At 46.5% G+C, this 23,149-nt stretch overlaps 1 protein-coding gene across 1 annotated transcript in view; it reads right to left on the bottom strand.

Annotated features, from left to right (window-relative positions):
* LOC132775607 (src substrate cortactin-like) overlaps window positions 1-23,149 on the bottom strand; it is a 53,609-nt gene that overhangs the window by 2,908 nt on the left and 27,552 nt on the right. The window contains exons 11-15 of the mRNA XM_067469403.1: window positions 21,887-21,942; window positions 21,078-21,147; window positions 15,924-16,078; window positions 12,146-12,283; window positions 8,477-8,813 (exon numbers count right to left, since the gene is read on the bottom strand). Of these exons, the coding sequence (XP_067325504.1) occupies window positions 8,477-8,813; window positions 12,146-12,283; window positions 15,924-16,078; window positions 21,078-21,147; window positions 21,887-21,942 (756 nt within the window). The remainder of the gene's footprint in view (window positions 1-8,476; window positions 8,814-12,145; window positions 12,284-15,923; window positions 16,079-21,077; window positions 21,148-21,886; window positions 21,943-23,149) is intronic.

Below are 23,149 nucleotides of genomic sequence, written 5' to 3'. Positions count from 1 at the left end.
ATTGCCACCCAACCTCTGTTTAAAAGCCTCCAAAGAAGGAGTTTCCACCAGACTCCAAGAAAGGGAGTCCCACTCCTGAACAACTCCTATGATCAGAAAGTTCTTTCTAGTGTTCAGGTGGAATCTCCTTTCCTGCCACTTGAACCCATGGCTCCATTGAGTCCTAGTCTCCAACTACAAGAGAGGAGATGCCATCTGAACATGAGGAAGAATTTCCTGACTGTGAGAGCCGTTCAGCAGTGGAACTCTCTGCCCCGGAGTGTGGTGGAGGCTCCTTCTTTGGAAGCTTTTAAGCAGAGGCTGGATGGCCATCTGTCAGGGGTGATTTGAATGCAATATTCCTGCTTCTTGGCAGAATGGGGTTGGACTGGATGATGGCCCAGGAGGTCTCTTCCAACTCTTTGATTCTATGATTCTATGTTTCCAAGGCAGCAGAAAACAAGCTTGCCCCTCTTCCTTATGACCCCCTTTCACATATTCATGCATGGCTCCTCTCATGTCTCCTGCCAACCTTCTCTTCTGTAGGCTAAACAGACCCTACTCTTTAAGATGCTCCTCAGAAGGATTATTCATGGTCTCCAGACATTTGATCCTTTGAGCAACCCACTTCTTCTGGACACCTTCCATCTTTGATGGAAGATCTAGGACTATCCTTGATCTAAACCAGTCATGGGCAAACTTGGGCCCTCCAGGTGTTTTGGTCTTCAACTCCCACAATTCCTAACAGCCTTCTTCTGGACACCTTCTATCTTTGATGGAAGATCTAGGACTATCCTTGATCTAAACCAGTCATGGGCAAACTTGGGCCTTCCAGGTGTTTTGGTCTTCAACTCCCACAATTCCTAACAGCCTTCTTCTGGACACCTTCTATCCTTGCTGGAAAGATCTAGGACTATCCTTGATCTAAACCAGTCATGGGCAAACTTGGGTCCCCCAGGTGTTTTGGTCTTCAACTCCCACAATTCCTAACAGCCTTCTTCTGGACACCTTCTATCTTTGATGGAAGATCTAGGACTATCCTTGATCTAAACCAGTCATGGGCAAACTTGGGCCCTCCAGGTGTTTTGGTCTTCAACTCCCACAATTCCTAACAGCCTTCTTCTGGACACCTTCTATCTTTGATGGAAGATCTAGGACTATCCTTGATCTAAACCAGTCATGGGCAAACTTGGGCCTTCCAGGTGTTTTGGTCTTAAACTCCCACAATTCCTAACAGCCTTCTTCTGGACACCTTCTATCCTTGCTGGAAAGATCTAGGACTATCCTTGATCTAAACCAGTCATGGGCAAACTTGGGCCTTCCAGGTGTTTTGGTCTTCAACTCCCACAATTCCTAACAGCCTTCTTCTGGACACCTTCTATCTTTGATGGAAGATCTAGGACTATCCTTGATCTAAACCAGTCATGGGCAAACTTGGGCCCTCCAGGTGTTTTGGACTTCAACTCCTAACAACCTTCTTCTGGACACCTTCTATCTTTGATGGAAGATCTAGGACTATCCTTGATCTAAACCAGTCATGGGCAAACTTGGGTCCTCCAGGTGTTTTGGTCTTCAACTCCCATAATTCCTAACAGCCTTCTTCTGGACACCTTCTATCTTTGATGGAAGATCTAGGACTATCCTTGATCTAAACCAGTCATGGGCAAACTTGGGTCCTCCAGGTGTTTTGGTCTTCAACTCCCATAATTCCTAACAGCCTTCTTCTGGACACCTTCTATCTTTGATGGAAGATCTAGGACTATCCTTGATCTAAACCAGTCATGGGCAAACTTGGGCCCTCCAGATGTTTTGGTCTTCAACTCCCACAATTCCTAACAGCCTTCTTCTGGACACCTTCTATCTTTGATGGAAGATCTAGGACTATCCTTGATCTAAACCAGTCATGGGCAAACTTGGGTCCCCCAAGTGTTTTGGTCTTCAACTCCCACAATTCCTAACACCTTCTTCTGGACACCTTCTATCTTTGATGGAAGATCTAGGACTATCCTTGATCTAAACCAGTCATGGGCACACTTGGGTCCCCCAGGTGTTTTGGTCTTCAACTCCCACAATTCCTAACAGCCTTCTTCTGGACACCTTCTATCTTTGATGGAAGATCTAGGACTATCCTTGATCTAAACCAGTCATGGGCAAACTTGGGCCCTCCAGGTGTTTTGGTCTTCAACTCCCACAATTCCTAACAGCCTTCTTCTGGACACATTCTATCTTTGATGGAAGATCTAGGACTATCCTTAATCTAAACCAGTCATGGGCAAACTTGGGCCCTCCAGGTGTTTTGGTCTTCAACTCCCACAATTCCTAACAGCCTTCTTCTGGACACATTCTATCTTTGATGGAAGATCTAGGACTATCCTTGATCTAAACCAGTCATGGGCAAACTTGGGCCCTCCAGGTGTTTTGGTCTTCAACTCCCACAATTCCTAACAGCCTTCTTCTGGACACCTTCTATCTTTGATGGAAGATCTAGGACTATCCTTGATCTAAACCAGTCATGGGCAAACTTGGGCCCTCCAGGTGTTTTGGTCTTCAACTCCTAACAACCTTCTTCTGGACACCTTCTATCTTTGATGGAAGATCTAGGACTATCCTTGATCTAAACCAGTCATGGGCAAACTTGGGCCCTCCAGGTGTTTTGGTCTTCAACTCCCACAATTCCTAACAGCCTTCTTCTGGACACCTTCTATCTTTGATGGAAGATCTAGGACTATCCTTGATCTAAACCAGTCATGGGCAAACTTGGGCCCTCCAGGTGTTTTGGTCTTCAACTCCTAACAACCTTCTTCTGGACACCTTCTATCTTTGATGGAAGATCTAGGACTATCCTTGATCTAAACCAGTCATGGGCAAACTTGGGCCCTCCAGGTGTTTTGGTCTTCAACTCCCACAATTCCTAACAGCCTTCTTCTGGACACCTTCTATCTTTGATGGAAGATCTAGGACTATCCTTGATCTAAACCAGTCATGGGCAAACTTGGGCCCTCCAGGTGTTTTGGTCTTCAACTCCCACAATTCCTAACAGCCTTCTTCTGGACACATTCTATCTTTGATGGAAGATCTAGGACTATCCTTGATCTAAACCAGTCATGGGCAAACTTGGGCCTTCCAGGTGTTTTGGTCTTCAACTCCCACAATTCCTAACAGCCTTCTTCTGGACACCTTCTATCTTTGCTGGAAGATCTAGGACTATCCTTGATCTAAACCAGTCATGGGCAAACTTGGGCCCTCCAGGTGTTTTGGTCTTCAACTCCCACAATTCCTAACAGCCTTCTTCTGGACACCTTCTATCTTTGCTGGAAGATCTAGGACTATCCTTGATCTAAACCAGTCATGGGCACACTTGGGTCCCCCATGTGTTTGGTCTTCAACTTCCACAATTCCTAACAGCCTTCTTCTGGACACCTTCCATCTTTGATGGAAGATCTAGGACTATCCTTGATCTAAACCAGTCATGGGCAAACTTGGGCCCTCCAGGTGTTTTGGTCTTCAACTCCCACAATTCCTAACAGCCTTCTTCTGGACACCTTCTATCTTTGATGGAAGATCTAGGACTATCCTTGATCTAAACCAGTCATGGGCAAACTTGGACCCTCCAGGTGTTTTGGTCTTCAACTCCCACAATTCCTAACAACCTTCTTCTGGACACCTTCTATCTTTGATGGAAGATCTAGGACTATCATTGATCTAAACCAGTCATGGGCAAACTTGGGCCCTCCAGGTGTTTTGGTCTTCAACTCCCACAATTCCTAACAGCCTTCTTCTGGGCACCTTCTATCTTTGCTGGAAGATCTAGGACTATCCTTGATCTAAACCAGTCATGGGCACACTTGGGTCCCCCATGTGTTTGGTCTTCAACTTCCACAATTCCTAACAGCCTTCTTCTGGACACCTTCCATCTTTGATGGAAGATCTAGGACTATCCTTGATCTAAACCAGTCATGGGCAAACTTGGGCCCTCCAGGTGTTTTGGTCTTCAACTCCCACAATTCCTAACAGCCTTCTTCTGGACACCTTCTATCTTTGATGGAAAGATCTAGGACTATCCTTGATCTAAACCAGTCATGGGCACACTTGGGTCCCCCAGGTGTTTTGGTCTTCAACTCCCACAATTCCTAACAGCCTTCTTCTGGACACCTTCTATCTTTGATGGAAGATCTAGGACTATCCTTGATCTAAACCAGTCATGGGCAAACTTGGGCCCTCCAGGTGTTTTGGACTTCCAACTCCCACAATTCCTAACAGCCTTCTTCTGGACACCTTCTATCTTTGATGGAAGATCTAGGACTATCCTTGATCTATTTATTTATTTATTTATTTGGGGTTCTTGTACCCCGCCCTTCTCACCCCGAAGGGGACCCAGGGCGGCTTACAGCTGCAAGGCGCACTTAGACGCCTGCTACACAAACAATCATCACAAAAAAATATAACAGTACAAATTCCCACAATTCAACATTATCCAATAAAATCAGTAAAATGATAAAATCAGTAAAAACAATACAAACCTGGAACTTCCTCCTACCCATCAGTGTACAATTAACTCAAAGATCTGTTTTGGTTCCATTTCGACAATCCTGCCGATCTCACACATCTGATTATCTTATTTGGTTGTCATTGTCTAATTGCCTGGTTGCCCAAAGGCCTGGTTCCACAGCCATGTCTTCACCCTCCTCCTGAAGGAGAGGAGGGTTGGTGCTGTTCTGATTTCTCCCGGGAGTGAATTCCACAGGTGGGGGGCCACCACTGAGAAGGCTCTGCTTCTCGTCCCCACCAGCCTCACTTGTGAGAGTGGTGGGGTCGAGAGCAGGGCCTCCCCAGATGATCTCAAACTCCGAGGTGGGACGTAGAGGGAGATACGTTCGGACAGATACACTGGACCAGAACCGTATAGGGTTTTGTAGGTTAAGACCAGCACCTTGAATTGTGCTCGGAATTGAACCGGCAGCCAGTGGAGCTGGCACAACAGGGGGGTGGTATGCTCCCTGTATGTCGCTCCGGTGAGCAATCTGGCTGCCGCACGCTGGACTAGTTGGAGTTTCCGAACAGTCTTCAAGGGCAACCCCACGTAGAGCGCGTTGCAGTAGTCTATCCGGGATGTAACAAGAGCGTGGACCACCGTGGCCAGATCAGACTTCCCAAGGTACGGGCGCAACTGGTGCACAAGTTTTAATTGCGCAAAAGCTCTCCCGGCCACCGCCGAGACCTGGGGTTCCAGGCTCAGCGGTGAGTCCAGGATCACTCCCAAGCTGCGAACCTGCGTCTTCAGGGGGAGTGTAACCCCATCCAGCACAGGCTGTAACCCTATACCCTGTTCGGCCTTCCGACTGACCAGTAGGACCTCTGTCTTGTCTGGATTCAATTTCAATTTGTTAGCTCTCATCCAGTCCGACACAGCAGCCAGACACCGATTCAAGGTCTGGACAGCCTCCTTGGTGACAGGCGGAAAGGAGTGACAGATCTGGACATCATCTGCATAGAGATAACACCGCAGTCCGAAACTCCGAATGATCTCCCCCAGCGGCTTCATGTAGATGTTAAACAACATTGGGGACAGAATAGATCCCTGAGGGACTCCACACGACAATGGTTGTGGAGCCGAACAGGTGTCACCCAGTAACACCTTCTGGGACCGTCCCTCAAGAAATGACCGGAGCCACTGCAAAGCAGTACCCCCAAGTCCCATTTCTGTGAGTCGTCCCAGAAGGATACCGTGATCGACGGTATCGAAGGCCGCTGAGAGGTCCAGGAGAACTAACAGGGACACACTCCCCCTGTCCAGTTCCCTGCGCAGATCATCTACCAAGGCGACCAAGGCTGTTTCCGTTCCATGTCCCGGTCTAAAGCCAGACTGTGCCGGATCAAGATAATCAGTGTCTACCAGAAATCCCTGGAGTTGAGCTGCCACCACACGTTCCAGGACTTTGCCCAAATAGGGGAGATTGGAAACTGGCCGATAGTTGTCTAATTGAGTGGGGTCCAGTGATGGTTTTTTCAACAGCGGTTTGATAATAGCCTGTTTTAGACTCGCTGGAATCTTGCCCTCCTGTAAGGAGGCATTAACCACCACCTTCACCCACTCCGCCAAACCCCCTCTGGCTTCTTTTATAAGCCAGGATGGACAGGGGTCTAGGATGCATGTGGTAGGCCGCACCTCTCCAAGGATCCTGTCCACATCCTCAAGCTGAACTAATTGAAAAGAATCCAACAAAACTTGACAAGCAGATGCTCTCGTTACATTCTCAGAGACTGCAGGTAAAGTGGTGTCAAAACCCGACCGAATCCGCCCAATTTTATCTACGAAAAATCGAGCAAACGCTTCACAGCGAGCTCCAGAGCTGTCAGGGATCTCGCTTTTCGGCGGATTTAACAGACCCCTGACAACTCGAAAGAGCTCAGCTGGACGATTCTTCGCAGATGCAATATTAGCAGCGAAAGATGTTTTTTGTGCTGCCTCTATTGCCACACCGTAGGACCTTAAGAAGGTATTCAGATGTGTTTGGGTTGATTTAGTCGGGTTACTGCGCCACACGCGCTCTAGCCACCTCTTCTTTCGCTTCATTGCTGCCAGCTCCTCAGTAAACCAAGAAGCCGGGTTAGCTCGGTTACTCGAGAGGGGGCGTTCTGGAGCGATTGTGTCGATTGCCCTAGTCATCTCGGTGTTCCAGTGAGAGACCAAGGCATCGACAGGGTCGCCAGCCAGGGAGGTGGGAAATTCCCCAAGAGCCGTCAGGAAACCACTAGGATCCATAAGTCTCCTGGGGCGGACCATTCTAATGGGTCCACCACCCCTGCGGAGGTTGGGAGGAGCAGTCAGTCTAAACCTAATCAGGTGGTGATCGGTCCATGACAAAGGAGCGATGGTTAGCTCCTCCACCCCGATACTATCACCCCATCCCTGCGAAAAGACCAAATCCAGTGTGTGCCCAGCGATATGGGTGGGACCAGATACTAGTTGGGACAGGCCCATGGTTGTCATGGTGGCCATAAAGTCCTGAGCTGCACCTGACAGAGCAGTCTCGGCATGAACATTGAAATCCCCCAGGACTATAAGCCGCTGGGAGCTCAACGCCATGTCCGAGACCACTCCTGCTAGCTCAGGAAGGGAGACTGTCGTGCAGCGGGGTGGTCGGTACACTAACAGAATCCCTATCCTGTCCCGGTCACCTAACCTGAAGCCGGCACACTCAAATGTAGATGATTGTGGGATGGGGCACCTGATTAGGGGAATACAAACCTTATAGACCACTGCCACTCCTCCTCCCCGCCCTCCGGGCCTTGGCTGGTGCTGGACAGAGTAACCTGGCGGGCAAAGCTGGGAGAGGTTCACACCTCCCCCCTCATCCAGCCAGGTCTCCGTTATACATGCCAGGTCGGCCTGTTCCTCCTGAATTAGATCTCGAATAATGGAGGACTTCCCATTTACCGACCTGGCATTGAACAGCACCACCCTTAGCCCAGAAGGACCACCATCCTGACATCTCAGTTGTATCTTGTCGGGAGGATTTTTTTTTGGAATCGCCAATATATTCCTATTATTTTCAGGCCGAATTGATTGTGAAGTTGTAATATGGGTAATCTTTGGGATTGCCAATGTTCTATTGTAAATTTTGGGCCGGATTTGTTTTTGTCTTACATTCTTAGAGCATTTTAGGTTTGCCAAATTATTGCTGAAAATTTTGGATCGGATTGAGTAGTTTGTTCTCCCTTTCCCGTATCTTCCTCTACCTGTCACCACCTCTATAGCAGCCCCCACACCCATAGAACCATCCGTCCCAGGGGAGTTCCCTCTCACTTCCTCACTTGCGGTATCAGATGTTAATGCATAATAATCATAACAGACATTGTTGTGGTTATAAAACTCTAAACCCCTAGGGTCCGCCCCATCCTTGCTTCCAGTAAAGTGCATTTGAGTAGTATTAACAGAGAGGACTATCAGCGTTAAATCAGTCATGGGCACACTTGGGCATCTAAATCAGTCATGGGCACACTTGGGTCCCCCAGGTGTTTTGGTCTTCAACTCCCACAATTCCTAACAGCCTTCTTCTGGACACCTTCTATCTTTGATGGAAGATCTAGGACTATCCTTGATCTAAACCAGTCATGGGCACACTTGGGTCCCCCAGGTGTTTTGGTCTTCAACTCCCACAATTCCTAACAGCCTTCTTCTGGACACCTTCTATCTTTGATGGAAGATCTAGGACTATCCTTGATCTAAACCAGTCATGGGCAAACTTGGGCCCTCCAGGTGTTTTGGACTTCAACTCCTAACAACCTTCTTCTGGACCCCTTCTATCTTTGATGGAAGATCTAGGACTATCCTTGATCTAAACCAGTCATGGGCAAACTTGGGCCCTCCAGGTGTTTTGGACTTCCAACTCCCACAATTCCTAACAGCCGGAGTTGAAGTCCAAAACACCTGGAGGGCCCAAGTTTGCCCATGACTGGTCTAGACACTAGACTCATCCCCCTGTTTCCTTCTCACCTGAGGCTCCTCCATGGATGATGGGTCCGTCAGGGATCTCCTCGTAGTCTTCTCCTCCATCGTCTTTGCCCAACTCGTCGTAAGTGGCTTCTTCTTCCTCCTCTTCTTCATGTGCCCCATGGACCGGCATCTCCTCATAGTCTCCTCCAGCGTCGTCCTCAAAGTCTGGCGGTTCAAGGCGGTTGGAGGAGACGGCCACCTCCTCGTAGTCCCCTCCGTAGTCCTCCAAGGCCTCCACATAAGTAGGCACTTGGGGGGCACAAGGGGGCTGGGGCGGGACTCCATCTAGGTTTCGGGGTGGCAGGATGGGAGGGCGGTCTTCCTCTCTTACAGTTTCCTAAAGGACATTTATATATGCACTTATATGTTTTAGTTTTGCTAAGCTCAACTTCCACGTCAAAACAATATGCAGCACAGTGTCCTTGGTATATAATTGGAGCATTGGTAATGAGCCTCATAGTATATGATGGGCTCTTGGTAAATAATGTGCCCTTGTTATAAAATGGGTTATTGGTACTTAATGGGACTTTGGAACATAATGAGATTTTGGTATATCATAAGCTCTAGTTTTAGTATATGATGGGCCCTTGGTATATAATGCACCCTTGATACACAATGGCTACTGGTATACAATGAGCCTCATGGTATATAATGCGCCCTTGATACACAATGGGCCATTGGTACATAAGGAGCCTCATAGTATATGATGGGCCCTTGGTACATAATGAGATATTAGTATATAATGAGCCCCATAGTATATGATAGGCCCTTGGTACATAATGGAATATTCACTATCCATATATATAAAGAGCCTCTGTTGTAGTTCAGCGTGCTGACAGAGTTGCTACTCCTAGTAGCAGAGGGGAAAGGTCTCCTCGGGAGTCAGAGCGGCAGCGTCAGCGCATTCGGGAAATCCTCATGGCTCCAAGTGATTCCGATATGTTTCCTGGCTTCTCAGATTACGACATGGAGAGTGGGGAAGGGAGTAGAGGAGTAAAGAGAACTGCTCGTGAGCCAGAGTCAGAAGGGGAATTGCAAAGGAAGCGTATTCGGGAGATACTTTGTGCACCAACCGATGAAGAAGACTTTTTGGGTTTTGAACAGAGTTCTGGGGCTGAGAGTAGCATGGAGGGGGATGAGTTGGATTGGACTCATGTGCAAAACACAAGGGACATCTGCCACCAGCCCACCTCTAGCGAGGAATTTGAGGGGTTCACTGGGGACTGGCAGCCAGGAGATTCTTGGCAGGATCTAAACACCAATGATAATTGGCAGAGGTGGAGGGATAGGCACTCAGCTGCAGCTTTGGGAGCAGGTGATAGTGATGACAAGAGGGTGGGGAGCTCATCAAGCTCTGAGGATGATTTGTGAGATATAAGGGGGTTCTGTTGGCACATTTAGTTGCAGGAAGCAAAGTGTCTTATGGGACGTATTCTTTGTACTGCCAACTCTCACCCTTGGGTCCTGGGCTTCAGCCTTGTGTGTTCCTGAACCTCTGTTTCTCCAGCGTTTCCAGCGTTCCAGCTTCACTCTACTTTGGATTGACCACGGACTGGTTTGACTTCGCTTTCAGGATTTCTGGACTTTGCGTATTAATATCTTAGTGACTCTAACTACTTTTTGTTATGAAAATACGTTTTTCCAGCTTTAAAGACTGTGTTTATGCTCCGTTTTGATTTTCAAGCGAATTGCTGCATTTTTAGTTTAATCCAGATTAAGAGTCTACACTATAATCCAGATTATATTTCAGTTTGTCCTATTGACTCATTTTTGGTGCCAAATTACTCATTGGACCTTCTGCACTGCTGTGAAGTGCGTTTTTGGTTCTTTTGCTTTCAATAAAGCTGTGTTTGAACCTTTATTTTGTGTCTGGCATTGTTTGCAAGCATCTGGGTCTTGACAGCCTCATAGCATATAATGGACCTTTGATACGTAATGGGCCATTGGTATATAATGAACCTTATAGTATACGATGGGCTCTTGATACATAATGAGCCTCATAGTATATGATGCATCCTTGATACACAATGGGTCACTGGTATATAATGAGCCTCATAGTATATGGTGGGCCCTTGATACACAACGGGCTATTGGTATATAATGAGCCTCATGGTATATAATGCGCCCTTGATACACAATGGGCCATTGGTACATAATGGGATATTAGTATATAATGAGCCCCATAGTATATGATGGGCCCTTGATACGCAATGGGCTATTCGCTATTCATATATAATGAGTCTCATAGCATATAATGCGCCTCTGATGCATAATGGGCCATTGGTATATAATGAGCATCATAGTATATGGTGGGCCCTTGGTATATAATGGGCCATTGGTACATAATGAGCCTCATAGTATATGATGGAGCCTTGGTACATAGTGGTCCATTGGTATATAATGAGCCTCATAGTATATGGTGGGCCCTTGATACACAATGGGCAATTGGTACTTAATGGGCCTTTATGGCTATTGGTCTATCCTGAGCTCCTCGTAGATGACGGGCTCTTGATATATAATGCGCCTCGGTACATAATGGGCCCATTGGTATATAACGAGCTTCGTAGCATATTATATAGCAACAAAAATAATGTTATGGTTGGGGGTCACCACAACATGAGGAACTGCATTAGGAAAGTTGAGAAATACTAGCCTAGTATATGATGGGCTCTTGGCATATAATGCCCCCTGGGAACATAAGGTATCCTTGGTATATGATGGGCTATTTGTATATAATAGGCCTTTGGCATCCAAGGAATTTGGCACCCATTGGGTGAGGGGTGTCCCGTAATGTCAAAAGAGGGCTGGACTAGATGGCCTTTGCAAGCAAAAAAACAGACTTCCTGGGAGTATGGCAGAGTCTCCTATGGAAGTGTCCAAGCAGAGAATGGATGGCCAGAAGGGGGTTGGACTAGATGGCCTCTGAGGTCCCTTCCCATTCTTTTTCTGATATCCTGGCTCCAAGTCCATTATGACTTTGTTGGTCAACACCAACACCTCCAATTGAGCCTGGAAGCAAATTGGATAACAATGCATGCAGCTGTTGCAGAACTGGTGTGATATGGTGTCCAAAATGCACACCTGACACCAAGTCTTCCACCTGCATTTTCTACAAATTGCAGCTACTGAACACTTTTTTAAGGGGAACACATTGCAGCATTCCCTGTCCTCCCTTCTCTTTCTGCCATACAATATAATGCACCTATATGTAATACACGTGTACTATATGTTGAAGTGGTTTGCAATGTGTAATGTAGATTTCAAAGTATGTATGTATGTGTGTTTAAAATGCAATGCTATGTGCCGAGAGTATTCCTGTGTGGAAAGAGTTAACTGTACCATGAAGGGAACGGCATTCCTAGTCATAAATTAAAGTGTATAGAGTAACAGAGTAATACATCACTCTGGAATGCAGGAGGTGTGGACTAGTACTGATAACAGTGTGTTCGCGATGTAGCTACCAGACGGAGAAGAAACAGTTTTACGATGTGCTTCTGTGTATAGCTGTAAATAAAGTAGTTTATAGCTTAAAGGTGAATGTGATGATTGTATTCCTTGCCTTGCTGTGAGGCAGATGCCACTGACACTATAATGCATCTGTACTGTGTAGTGTATGTATTGGAAAATACAATTTTCCCGACGCACTGGGGCTGCCTTTCTTCTTCCTACCTGGTGGGTTGGAGGCAAAGGGGGCAAGCTGGCCTCTCGGCCAATTCTCACAGGTCCTGGTGGCAGTTTTGGGGCTGGGTCTTCATGTCTCGGTTCTTCGTTCCTCTGAATCGCCTCGAAGTGCTTTTCTTCATTTTCCTTAAAGGGAGAATAAAAGACAGGCTGTCAAAATATGTTACCATTTTGTGGGAGGTTTCTCTCATGTCCCCGCATGAGAAGCTGGAGCTGACAGATGAGAACTCACTCCATCTCGCAGATTCGAACTGCCAACCTTAATGTTAGCAGTTCAGCTAGCATGAGAATTTAACCCATTGCGCCACTGCGGCTCCTATTCTGTTACTTTGGGCCAATCAGCTCTCTCATCTTCTGAGGTCATTCTAGATCCTGATCCCGTCCTCTGGGCATTAGCTGTCACTCCCAATTTAGAGTCAGATGCAAATTAGATCAGTGTGCCTAATGTGATGGGTGAAGTGAATGAAACTGTATGATTAGGGTCTTGCTAATCCTAAAATGAGAACCAATGACATTATGGAGGAGGTGAAGATTTGATTAACTTTGGCATGAAAAGTCCTGACCTGACATAACTGACCTGGGAACTTTTGGTGTTAAGAACACATGTTTACATAGTCAGAGACAATGACACTTTAAGTTAAGGAAGTCAGAAACAACGGGCCCTTACGTTGAGGAAGATAAAAACATCAGTTCCGGAACTGACGGAGCTTCATCAAATCCAGAATGACAACAGCAACAAGGTTCTATATAAGGAGACCCTTTTCTCTTTGAAAAGTGTGTCAGATCTGCGAGGAATGCAGAGTCTGAACACCCGCCTCCTTCCAAGATGGACTGAATGAAGAAGGACGGTGAGTTTGAATGACTGAGTGAATGGATTATTTATTTATTTATTTGCTTTATTTCTATACCGCATTTTTCAGCCCAAACAGGCGACTCAATGCGGTTTACAAGGTACAAGTTATCACAACAATGTCAGTGCAGTTAAAAACGCAACAAATGCAACAACAAAATCAATAACATCAATCAACATCAATCAACAACAATTAACAAAAACAAACATAACACCTCAGTGAAATCAGATCCGTTCTCATAGTCCTTGTGCCATTCCTATGTTCCATTTACCGTCTTCCTATGTTCAGTTGCACTGCTTAACCAAACGCTTGTTCATAAAGCCAGGTCTTAACCATTCTCCGAAACGCCAGCAACGAAGGTGCCTGTCTGATGTCTGCCGGTAAGGCATTCCATAGCCGAGGGGCCACCACTGAGAAGGCCCTGTCTCTCATCCCCGCCAGATGCGCCTGTGACGTAGGCGGGATCGAGAGCAGGGCCTCCCCAGACGATCTTAATGTTCTAGTCGGTTCATAGGTGGAGATGCGTTCGGAGAGGTAAGCAGGGCCAGAACCGTTTAGGGCTTTATAGGCTAAAGCCAGCACCTTGAATTGTGCCCGGTAGCGGATTGGCAGCCAGAGCTGGCTCAACAGAGGAGTGGTATGCTCCCTGAGTGCCGCTCCCATTAGCAACCTGGCTGCCGAGCGCTGGACCATCTGAAGCTTCCGGGCAGTCTTCAAGGGCAACCCCACGTAGAGCGCGATGCAGTAGTCAATACGGGAATTATGAGTGAATGTTGAGTATATATTGTTGAAGACTTTCATGGCTGGAATCACTGGGTTGTTGTGAGTTTTCCGGGCTGTATGGCCATGTTCCAGAAGAGAGAGAATGCTTCTGGAGCATGGCCATACAGCCCTGAAAACTCACAACAACCCTGTTGAGGATATGTTTCCTCTTTTTGATTGTATAACCAATATGGCTATTGTAAAACCCGGTATTTGAGTCTATGTCTACTTCTTTCTCTGAAAGTGCCTGATGCACTCTTGTTGTTGTTGTTCATTCGTTCAGTCGTCTCCGACTCTTCGTGACCTCATGGACCAGCCCACGCCAGAGCTCCCTGTCGGCCGTTACCACCCCCAGCTCCTTCAAGGTCAGTCCAGTCACTTCAAGGATGCCATCCATCCATCTTGCCCTTGGTCGGCCCCTCTTCCTTTTGCCTTCCACTTTCCCCAGCATAATTGTCTTCTCTAGGCTTTGCTGTCTCCTCATGATGTGGCCAAAGTACTTCAACTTTGTCTCTAGTATCTTTCCCTCCAGTGAGCAGTCGGGCTTTATTTCCTGGAGGATGGACTGGTTGGATCTTCTCGCAGTCCAAGGCACTCTCAGCACTTTCCTCCAGCACCACAGCTCAAAAGCATCGATCTTCCTTCGCTCAGCCTTCCCTAAGGTCCAGCTCTCACATCCGTAGGTGACTACAGGGAATACCATGGCTTTGACTAGGCGGATCTTTGTTGCTAGTCTGATGTCTCTACTCTTCACTATTTTATCGAGACTGGACATTGCTCTCCTCCCAAGAAGTAAGCGTCTTCTGATTTCCTGGCTACAGTCTGCATCTGCAGTAATCTTTGCACCTAGAAATACAAAGTCTGTCACGGCCTCCACGGTTTCTCCCTCTATTTTCCAGTTGTCAATCATTCTTGTTGCCATAATCTTGGTTTTTTTGACGTTTAGCTGCAACCCGGCTTTTGCGCTTTCTTCTTTCACCTTGATTAGAAGGCTCCTCAGCTCCTCCTCGCTTTCGGCCATCAGAGTGGTGTCATCTGCATATCTGAGGTTGTTAATGTTTCTTCCAGCAATTTTCACCCCAGCTTTGCACTCTGTCTTACTGAAAACAGATTGAATAACACTTTTAAGGTTCAAAAAGTATTTATGACACCTCTATACCATCATCCAAGTCATGAATAAAGAGCTGGAATATGTTGTTCAGCCTGTGATTGTGTCTAATAATCAGGGTACTCTGGATGTTGGGAGTGACTAATGATATGTCTAATGATGAGGTTGCCCTAGCGAATGACAATGAGATTTCTGTTCAAAGTGACTTTTCTGATGAGAATATTCCTGAAGGGTTTGGGGATGATGGTCTGTTTCCTGGGCCTGAATTGCTACCAGAGAATTCCCAAGGCCTTGAGATTGAGTAAAGCTTGGTATCTGGACCAGCTGCAGAAATTAATGAGCCAGTAGAAAGAAGAAATGCTTTCAGTCAGCAAAGGAAAACAAACCAGGCTCTCAGGTGCTCTGTCAGATTGCAGGAGAGACTGATAGTAGATTCAAGGCTAAGAAGAAATCCTTTCCTGGCCACTTGAGATATAGAGTAGATCAGGGGATAAAAGTGCCAAGTACAGAATCTGTAGTCAGATGAAGCAATGTTGGAATTGAGTCAGGACGTTGTCTCAGGTCCCTGGAAGCCTTGCCTTGGATAGATTCTTGTATCAAATACCTTGTAATTTCCCTGTTGAAGTGCCTTGTTTGATTCATGCTCAAGTTTTGGGGTTTTGCCTTGAAAGTTCCAGTATTTGTTGTCATGATCCGTGATGGACTATTTCCTGGATTTGTTGTTCTTATCTTTCCTTTCCACCTAATTGGATTTACCTTTTTTGTGGATTTTTTTTTATACTGCTACTGCTTTTAAATATCTCCAATAAACTGCTTGCATTTTACTCAGCTGTGTGGTGTTTAAAGTCAGAGGGTTTCCTGACCTGGAGTGCAACAGAATAGCCCTGAAAGACCCAGGACAGAACCCTCTTTATGGCACCTAGATGGTCACTTCTCTCCAGGAGGAAGAAGCAAAGGGAGCCATTGGATAGAAGCGCCCTTTGGGTTCGGCCAGTCAACCTATTCCCAATCCAACCCACAAGAGCGCACTGGACCAAGGCCTGACCTCCTTCTTCTGTTGCTCTTTGGCCACCTGGCGCTCCTGCTGCTCCTTGGCCTGGCGTCTCGCTCGCTCTTCCTCGGCCCTTCTCCGGTTGTCTTCCTCGGCCGTCTTGGCCATGCTCTCAAAGCGCTGCCGCAGGCTCCCTGCCCCGCTGGATGCTGTTTTGCAAGGACAAGACAGAGATCAAGGGGTGTTGGGGCTCTCTCATTGCCCTGTCCCTCTATTATTAATTATCCCAACACAGATCGTGAAGACCACCTCCTCCAAGGTGAACTGAACCACCTAAACTGGGCTCTACAGGATAATAGATTTTCTATGACACACATTGGAAGAGCTTCAAGGCTAAGAACAAGCCACAAGAGTCAAGACAAAGATCCATCCAGAGGAAATGTGTTCTTGCCAAACAGCATGGGAACCACGGACTGCATAGGGAAGCCGACGAGGAAACACAACCAACAAACTATCTATAGACCTACCAAGAAGATTCAACAAATGCTACATTCAGCAAAGAACAAGAGGGATCCTCTCACCTCTGCAGGAGTCTACCGTGTACCATGCAGCTGTGGACAAGTCTACATAGGGACCCCTGAACGCAGCAGCATTGCCCAAACATGAATCAAGGAACATGAAAGGCACTGCAGACTAATCCAAGTAGAGAAGTCAGGCACAGCAGAACACCTGATAAACCAACTTGGTTGGTTCATCAGGCGCTCTACCTGGGTGTGACTGTGAATGTGGTAATGCCTGAGTCATGTTAGATAGAAATAGCTGTCGCACCTCAGGATAGATTCACCTTGCTCAGAACACCACACACACCAAGGCTGTAGGTTTTGTAGTTTATTAAAGAAAAGGTAAAGTCTTAAACACAAAAGTAAAGTTGCAAAAGTTCAATAGCCAAACAGAGTCTTAAATGCAAAGGCAAAGTTTCCAAAGTCCAAAGGCAAATAACATGAAGCAGATTCCATAAGCGTTGATCAAACAAGATTCCATGGCAGCATGACAGAGTCCCAAGAAGCCAAGATCCACATCAAAGTCCCAAGAAGCCAAAAGCATTGCTCAAAAGCCAAGACAATCCAGAGAAGTTATCAGGGTGTTTGCTGAAGTTGCACTGACAAAATCAGCTCACTAAATATACTTTCCCAGCATGAAAGCACTCCTTTGATCTCTAACCTCTCTCTTGTTTGCAAGCCTTGTACTACGAGAAATCCTGAATTGCAAAAGGTCCTCCCTATCTAAATCTGCAGAGCCTTCAAGGTCAAATTACTCATTATCCTGGAGCTGGGAATCAGCAGACTGAGAATCAGCAGGCACAGCGCTCACAGGCTGGCTCGCCTCCTCCACCTGCACCTGTGAAGTTTCACTAAGATCAGAAACATCTTAGAATCATAGAATCATAGAATCAAAGAGTTGGAAGAGACCTCATGGGCCATCCAGTCCAACCCCATTCTGCCAAGAAGCAGGAATATTGCATTCAAATCACCCCTGACAGATGGCCATCCAGCCTCTGTTTAAAAGCTTCCAAAGAAGGAGCCTCCACCACACTCCAGGGCAGAGAGTTCCACTGCTGAACGGCTCTCACAGTCAGGAAGTTCTTCCTCATGTTCAGATGGAATCTCCTCTCTTGTAGTTTGAAGCCATTGTTCCGGGTCCTAGTCTCCAGGGAAGCAGAAAACAAGCTTGCTCCCTCCTCCCTGTGGCTTCCTCTCACATATTTATACATGGCTATCATATCCCCTCTCAGCTTTCTCTTCTTCAGGCTAAACATGCCCAGCTCGTTAAGCCGCTCCTCATAGGGCTTGTTCTCCAGACCTTTTATCATTTTAGTCACTCTCCTCTGGACACATTCCAGCTTGTCAATATCTCTCTTGAATTGTGGTGCCCAGAACTGGACACAATATTCCAGGTGTGGTCTAACCAAAACAGAATAGAGGGGTAGCATTACTTCCCTAGATCTAGACACTATGCTCCTCTTGATGCAGGCCAAAATCCCATTGGCTTTTTTTGCCGCCACATCACATTGCTGGCTCATGTTTAACTTGTTGTCCACACATGGGACAACATCCCTTCCCATGGGAAACTGGAACTCCTCGTCTTCAGCATCAACATCATCTGTATCAACAGACAGATTAGAGAGATGGGCCAAAACTAACAAAATGAAGTTCAACAGTGACAAATGCAAGATACTCCCCTTTGGCAGGAAAAACGAAATGCAAAGAGACAGAATGGGGGACGATGAGGCCTGCCTCGAGAGCAGTACGTGTGAAAAAGATCTTGGAGTCCTCGTGGACAACAAGTTAAACATGAGCCAACAATGTGATGTGGCAGCAAAAAAAGCCAATGGGATTTTGGCCTGCATCAAGAGGAGCATAGTTTCTAGGTCCAGGGAAGTCATGCTCCCCATGCTCTATTCCACTTTGGTTAAACCACTTTACCTGGAATATTGTGTCCAATTCTGGGCACCACAATTCAAGAGAGATATTGACAAGCTGGAATGTGTCCAGAGGAGGGCAACTCAAATGATCAAGGGTCTGGAGAACAAGCCCTATGAGGATCGGCTTAAGGAGCTGGGCATGTTTAGCCTGAAGAAGAGAAGGCTGAGAGGAAATATGATAGCCATGTATAAATATGTGAGAGGAAGCCACAGGGAGGAGGAGGGAGCAAGCTTGTTTTCTGCTTCCCTGGAGATTAGGACGCAATGGAACAATGGCTTCAAACTACAAGAGAGGAGATTCCATCTGAACATGAGGAAGAACTTCCTGACTGTGAGAGCCGTTCAGCAGTGGAACTCTCTGCCCCGGAGTGTGGTGGAGGCTCCTTCTTTGGAAGCTTTTAAACAGAGGCTGGATGGCCATCTGTCAGGGGTGATTTGAATGCAATATTCCTGCTTCTTGGCGGAATGGGGTTGGACTGGATGTCCCAGGAGGTCTCTTCCAGCTTTTTGATTCTTTGATTCTATGATTCTATGAATGTGTGTGTATTAATGGCTGAGTCAAAACTATGTGAGAGTTATTGCAAAAGGGTTGCATCAGCCAGTGTCCCTTACTGATTACCTATCAGCAGATGGCTGTCGCAACTCAGGATAGATTCACCTTGCTCAGAACACCATCACACACGAAGGCTGTAGGTTTTTGTAGTTTATTGAAGAAAAAGCAAAATCATCACACAAAAGTGAGGTTGTAAAAGTTCAATAGCAAAACAGAGGCTTAAATGCAAAGGCAGAGTTCTCAAAGTCCAAAGGCAAATAATCCATAAGCATGGGTCAAACAAGAATCCATGGCAGCATGACAAAGTCCCAAGAAACCAAGATCAAAATCAAAGTCCCAAAGAGCCAAAAGCTTTGCCCAAAAGCCAAGGCGATTCCAGAGAAGTTAACAGGGTGTTAGCAAAAGTTGCACTGACAAAGGGTTGACTGCAATCAGTTCATTAAATATACTTTCCTAGCATGAAAGCATTCCGTTGACCTCTAACCTCCCGTTTGTTAGCAAGCCAAGCACTTCGGCTGTTGCAATCCAGAGCAGGAAACGAGGCCCTAAGATAACTATCCACCCCACTTGACTGTGAAAAACAATCCTTTTTTATTGAAGAAAAATGGTTACAAAATAAAGGAAAAATGCAAGTCAAAAGCCACAGCAAAATCAGCAAACATGAATTTAAATGGACAAAGCAAAACCAAAAGCCTCACTGTGAAATACTGGAACCTGTTAGCAATCCACTAACCGTACTTGATATCCTAGAAATCCCGGGAGAACTGTCAAGGTCTTTATCAATCTGAAACGATGCCTGAACTGAGAAAGTCAGCCCGGCGGAAGGCACTTAAAGCCGAAGAATTGGTTCCGTGAACCGCCCCTCTGCTTTGAAGCCATTGTTTGTATTTCTCTTCGCAAACTGTGTGATTTACTTCTGTCTTGCCAGATCTTGGCCCCTTCTGTTCTCATTAGAGTTACCAGGTGCAGAAGGGAGTGAAAGGTCAAGGCTTCCCTCTGAAACATTCTCATGAACGTATTGTCGAAGGCTTTCATGGCTGGAATCACTAGGTTCTTGTGGGTTTTTTCGGGCTATAGAGCCATGTTCTAGAGGCATTTCTCCTGACGTTTCGCCTGCATCTATGGCAAGCATCCTCAGAGGTTGAGAAGGACCTTCTCAACCTCTGAGGATGCTTGCCATAGATGCAGGCGAAACGTCAGGAGAAATGCCTCTAGAACATGGCTCTATAGCCCGAAAAAATTCTCATGAACACTGGTACTTTCATTTTCCAAATCTACAGAAGTTCCTTCCTCACTAATTTCAGGAACATTGGCATTTTCCAAACCTACACCAGTTTGTTCCTCACTAATTTCAGGAGCATTAGCATCAAGAGGTACATTTCCATTAGCATCAGTAAATATATTTTCATTAGCATCAGGAGGAACAAACAGAGAATCAGGTTCAAGTTCAAACTCAGGCTGAACCCCAGCATCGGCGTACCCTTAATTGCAAACGATCCTCCCTATCTAAAACTGCAGAACCGTAAAGGTCACAAAACTCATTATCCACCTGCACCTGGGAATGTTCACTAAGATCAGAAACATCTCTTGGCATGGGAACAACATCTCTTGGCATGGGAAACTGAAACTCCTCGTCTTCAGTGTCAACAACGTCTACATCATCTGCATCAACAACAACAGGAATATGTTCAGGAATCTGAAACCCATCACCCTCCTTGTCCTGAAGAAGCTCAGGCTCCAGTTGAGCCACAACACTGGCGATATAAGGCGGATGAAAGAATCCATCTTTCTCTCTCCTGTGTGACTCAGTGTGAGTATCTCCCTGTGTTGGAGAACACATACATGCTGGACCACTCTGACAACTATCATGTCAGACTACACAGAGAAGCCATTGAAATCCACAACAAGCATGTGGACAATGTCAACAGAAAGGAGGAAACCATGAAAAGGAACACAGTCTGGTGTCCAGTATTAAAAACACCAGAATCAAGACAGTAAATGTCGTGGGAACTGCAAGGTATTGACTATAACTCCCAGGATTCCATACTATGCAGCCATGGCAGTTAAAGTGGGCCCAAACTGCCTTGATTCTTCAGTGCAGATGCACCCCAAGCCTAAGGTCCAGTGATCCTATGGCAAGAGGGTCAGGAAGCACTGTCTCGGGGGGACATACCTGCCTCCGTGGGCTTCGTCTTTTCATAGGATGAAGTGGGTGCTTCCATCTCACCGAAACCAGCGGCACTCTGGGAAGGACAGGATATAAATAATAATTATTCCACATATTAAAAAGAACACAGGAAAACACCCACTTAGTAAATGGAGCAGAGCTGGGGAGCATGTATTTATCAAATGGCTTTTATCTGGAAAGTCTATCTGCGTTACCTGAAACAAGAGGACCAAAGTACCAAGAGGACCAAAGTGGCTCTTAATCAGACATGGAGTGTCTGCGCCCCACACCACTGGAGAAATTACACTGCTTAGCAGGTATTGCACCACCTGACATACTCCGGGAAGTAGCAGCCAATAGTGAAAGGACCAAGGCAGAGACATCTCCAGCTCATCCCCTGTTTGGGTATCAGCCAGCACGTCAACGACTTAAATCAAGAAATAGTTTTCTTAGATCTACAGAGACACTCGCTGGAACATCCCAGCAAGCAAGAGTCCAAAAGTGGCAGGCCCAAACTCAGCACCTCAATCCATGGGTGATACTAGATGAGAGACTCCCCCCTGGGCACACAGAAGACTGGGCGACTTGGAAGGCGCTGAACAGATTGCGCTCTGGCACCACGAGATGCAGAGCCAACCTTCAGAAATGGGGCCACAAACAAAGTGGAGTCCACGACATGCGAGTGCGGAGAAGAGCAAACCACTGACCACCTGCTGCAATGCACCCTGAGCCTGGCCACATGATGCACAATGGAGGACTTTCTTGCGGCAACACCACAAGAAAGTCCTCCACATGCAAATTTCGTAATCGTTTACCTTGTCCACTCTGTCCTTCTGAACTCCGTAGCGTCCCCCAAAGCCCTTGGCATAATCTGCAAAACAAAAGCAAGCAGTGTAAGTTATGAGAAGGAATTCCTTATTGATCAGAGTTTAGATTATTTCTCCTAGAAATGAAGGCAGTTTGACCCCACTTGAATTGCCATGGCTCCGTTCGAAAGAATTCTGGGAGTTGTAGTTTATCTAGGTCTGTAGCCTTCTCTGCATAAAAGTGCTGGGTAATTCGCCAAACTACAACTCCTACGATATTTTATTTACTTATTTATTTACGTTGCCCATATCAGCCCGAAGGCGACTCAGGGCGGCAAACAATCGGCACAATTGTGCCCAAACCGCCTTGAGTCGCCGATTGGCTGAGAAAGGCGGTATACAAATACAGTAAACAAAAACAAACAAACAATTCTGGGTACCACAACTGAAGACAAATATTGACAAGCTGGAATGTGTCCAGAGGAGGGCAACTAAAACATGAGCCAGGAATGTGATGTGGCGGCAAAAAAGCCAATGTGACGTTGGCCTGCATCAATAGGAGCATAATGTCTAGATCTAGGGAAGTCATGCTCCCCATGCTCTACTCCGCTTTGGTTAGACCACTCCTGGAATACTGTGTCCCATTCTGGGCACCACAATTCAAGAGAGATGTTGACTCTAAGCTGGAATGTGTCCAGAGGAGGGCGACTAAAATGATCCAGGGTCTGGAGAACAAGCCCTATGAGGAGCGGCTTAAAGAGCTGGGCATGTTCAGCCTGAAGAAGAAAAGGCTGAGAGGAGACATGATAGCCATGTATAAATATGTGAGACGAAGCCACAGGGAGGAGGAGGGAGCAAGCTTGTTTTCTGCTTCCTTGGAGACTAGGACGCAAGGGAACAATGGCTTCAAACTACAAGAGAGGAGATTCCATCTGAACATGAGGAAGAACTTCCTGACTGTGAGAGCCGTTCAGCAGTGGAACTCTCTGCCCCGGAGTGTGGTGGAGGCTCCTTTTTTGGAAGCTTTGAAGCAGAGGCTGGATGGCCATCTGTCAGGGGTGCTTTGAATGCAATATTCCTGCTTCTTGGCAGAATGAGGTTGGACTGGATGGCCGAGGAGGTCTCTTCCAACTCTAGGATTGATTGATTGATTGATTGATTGATTTACAGTATTTCTATTCCGCCCTTCTTCTCACCCCGCAGGGGACTCAGGGTGGATTACATTGTACACATATATGGCAACGTATACAGACATATACGGAGGCTATTTAA

Source organism: Anolis sagrei, chromosome 5, assembly GCF_037176765.1.
Source record: "Anolis sagrei isolate rAnoSag1 chromosome 5, rAnoSag1.mat, whole genome shotgun sequence".
NCBI lineage: Eukaryota > Metazoa > Chordata > Lepidosauria > Squamata > Dactyloidae > Anolis > Anolis sagrei.
The sequence above is the reverse complement of the archived record's forward strand: the minus strand, read 5'-3'. Positions and strand labels throughout refer to the sequence as shown.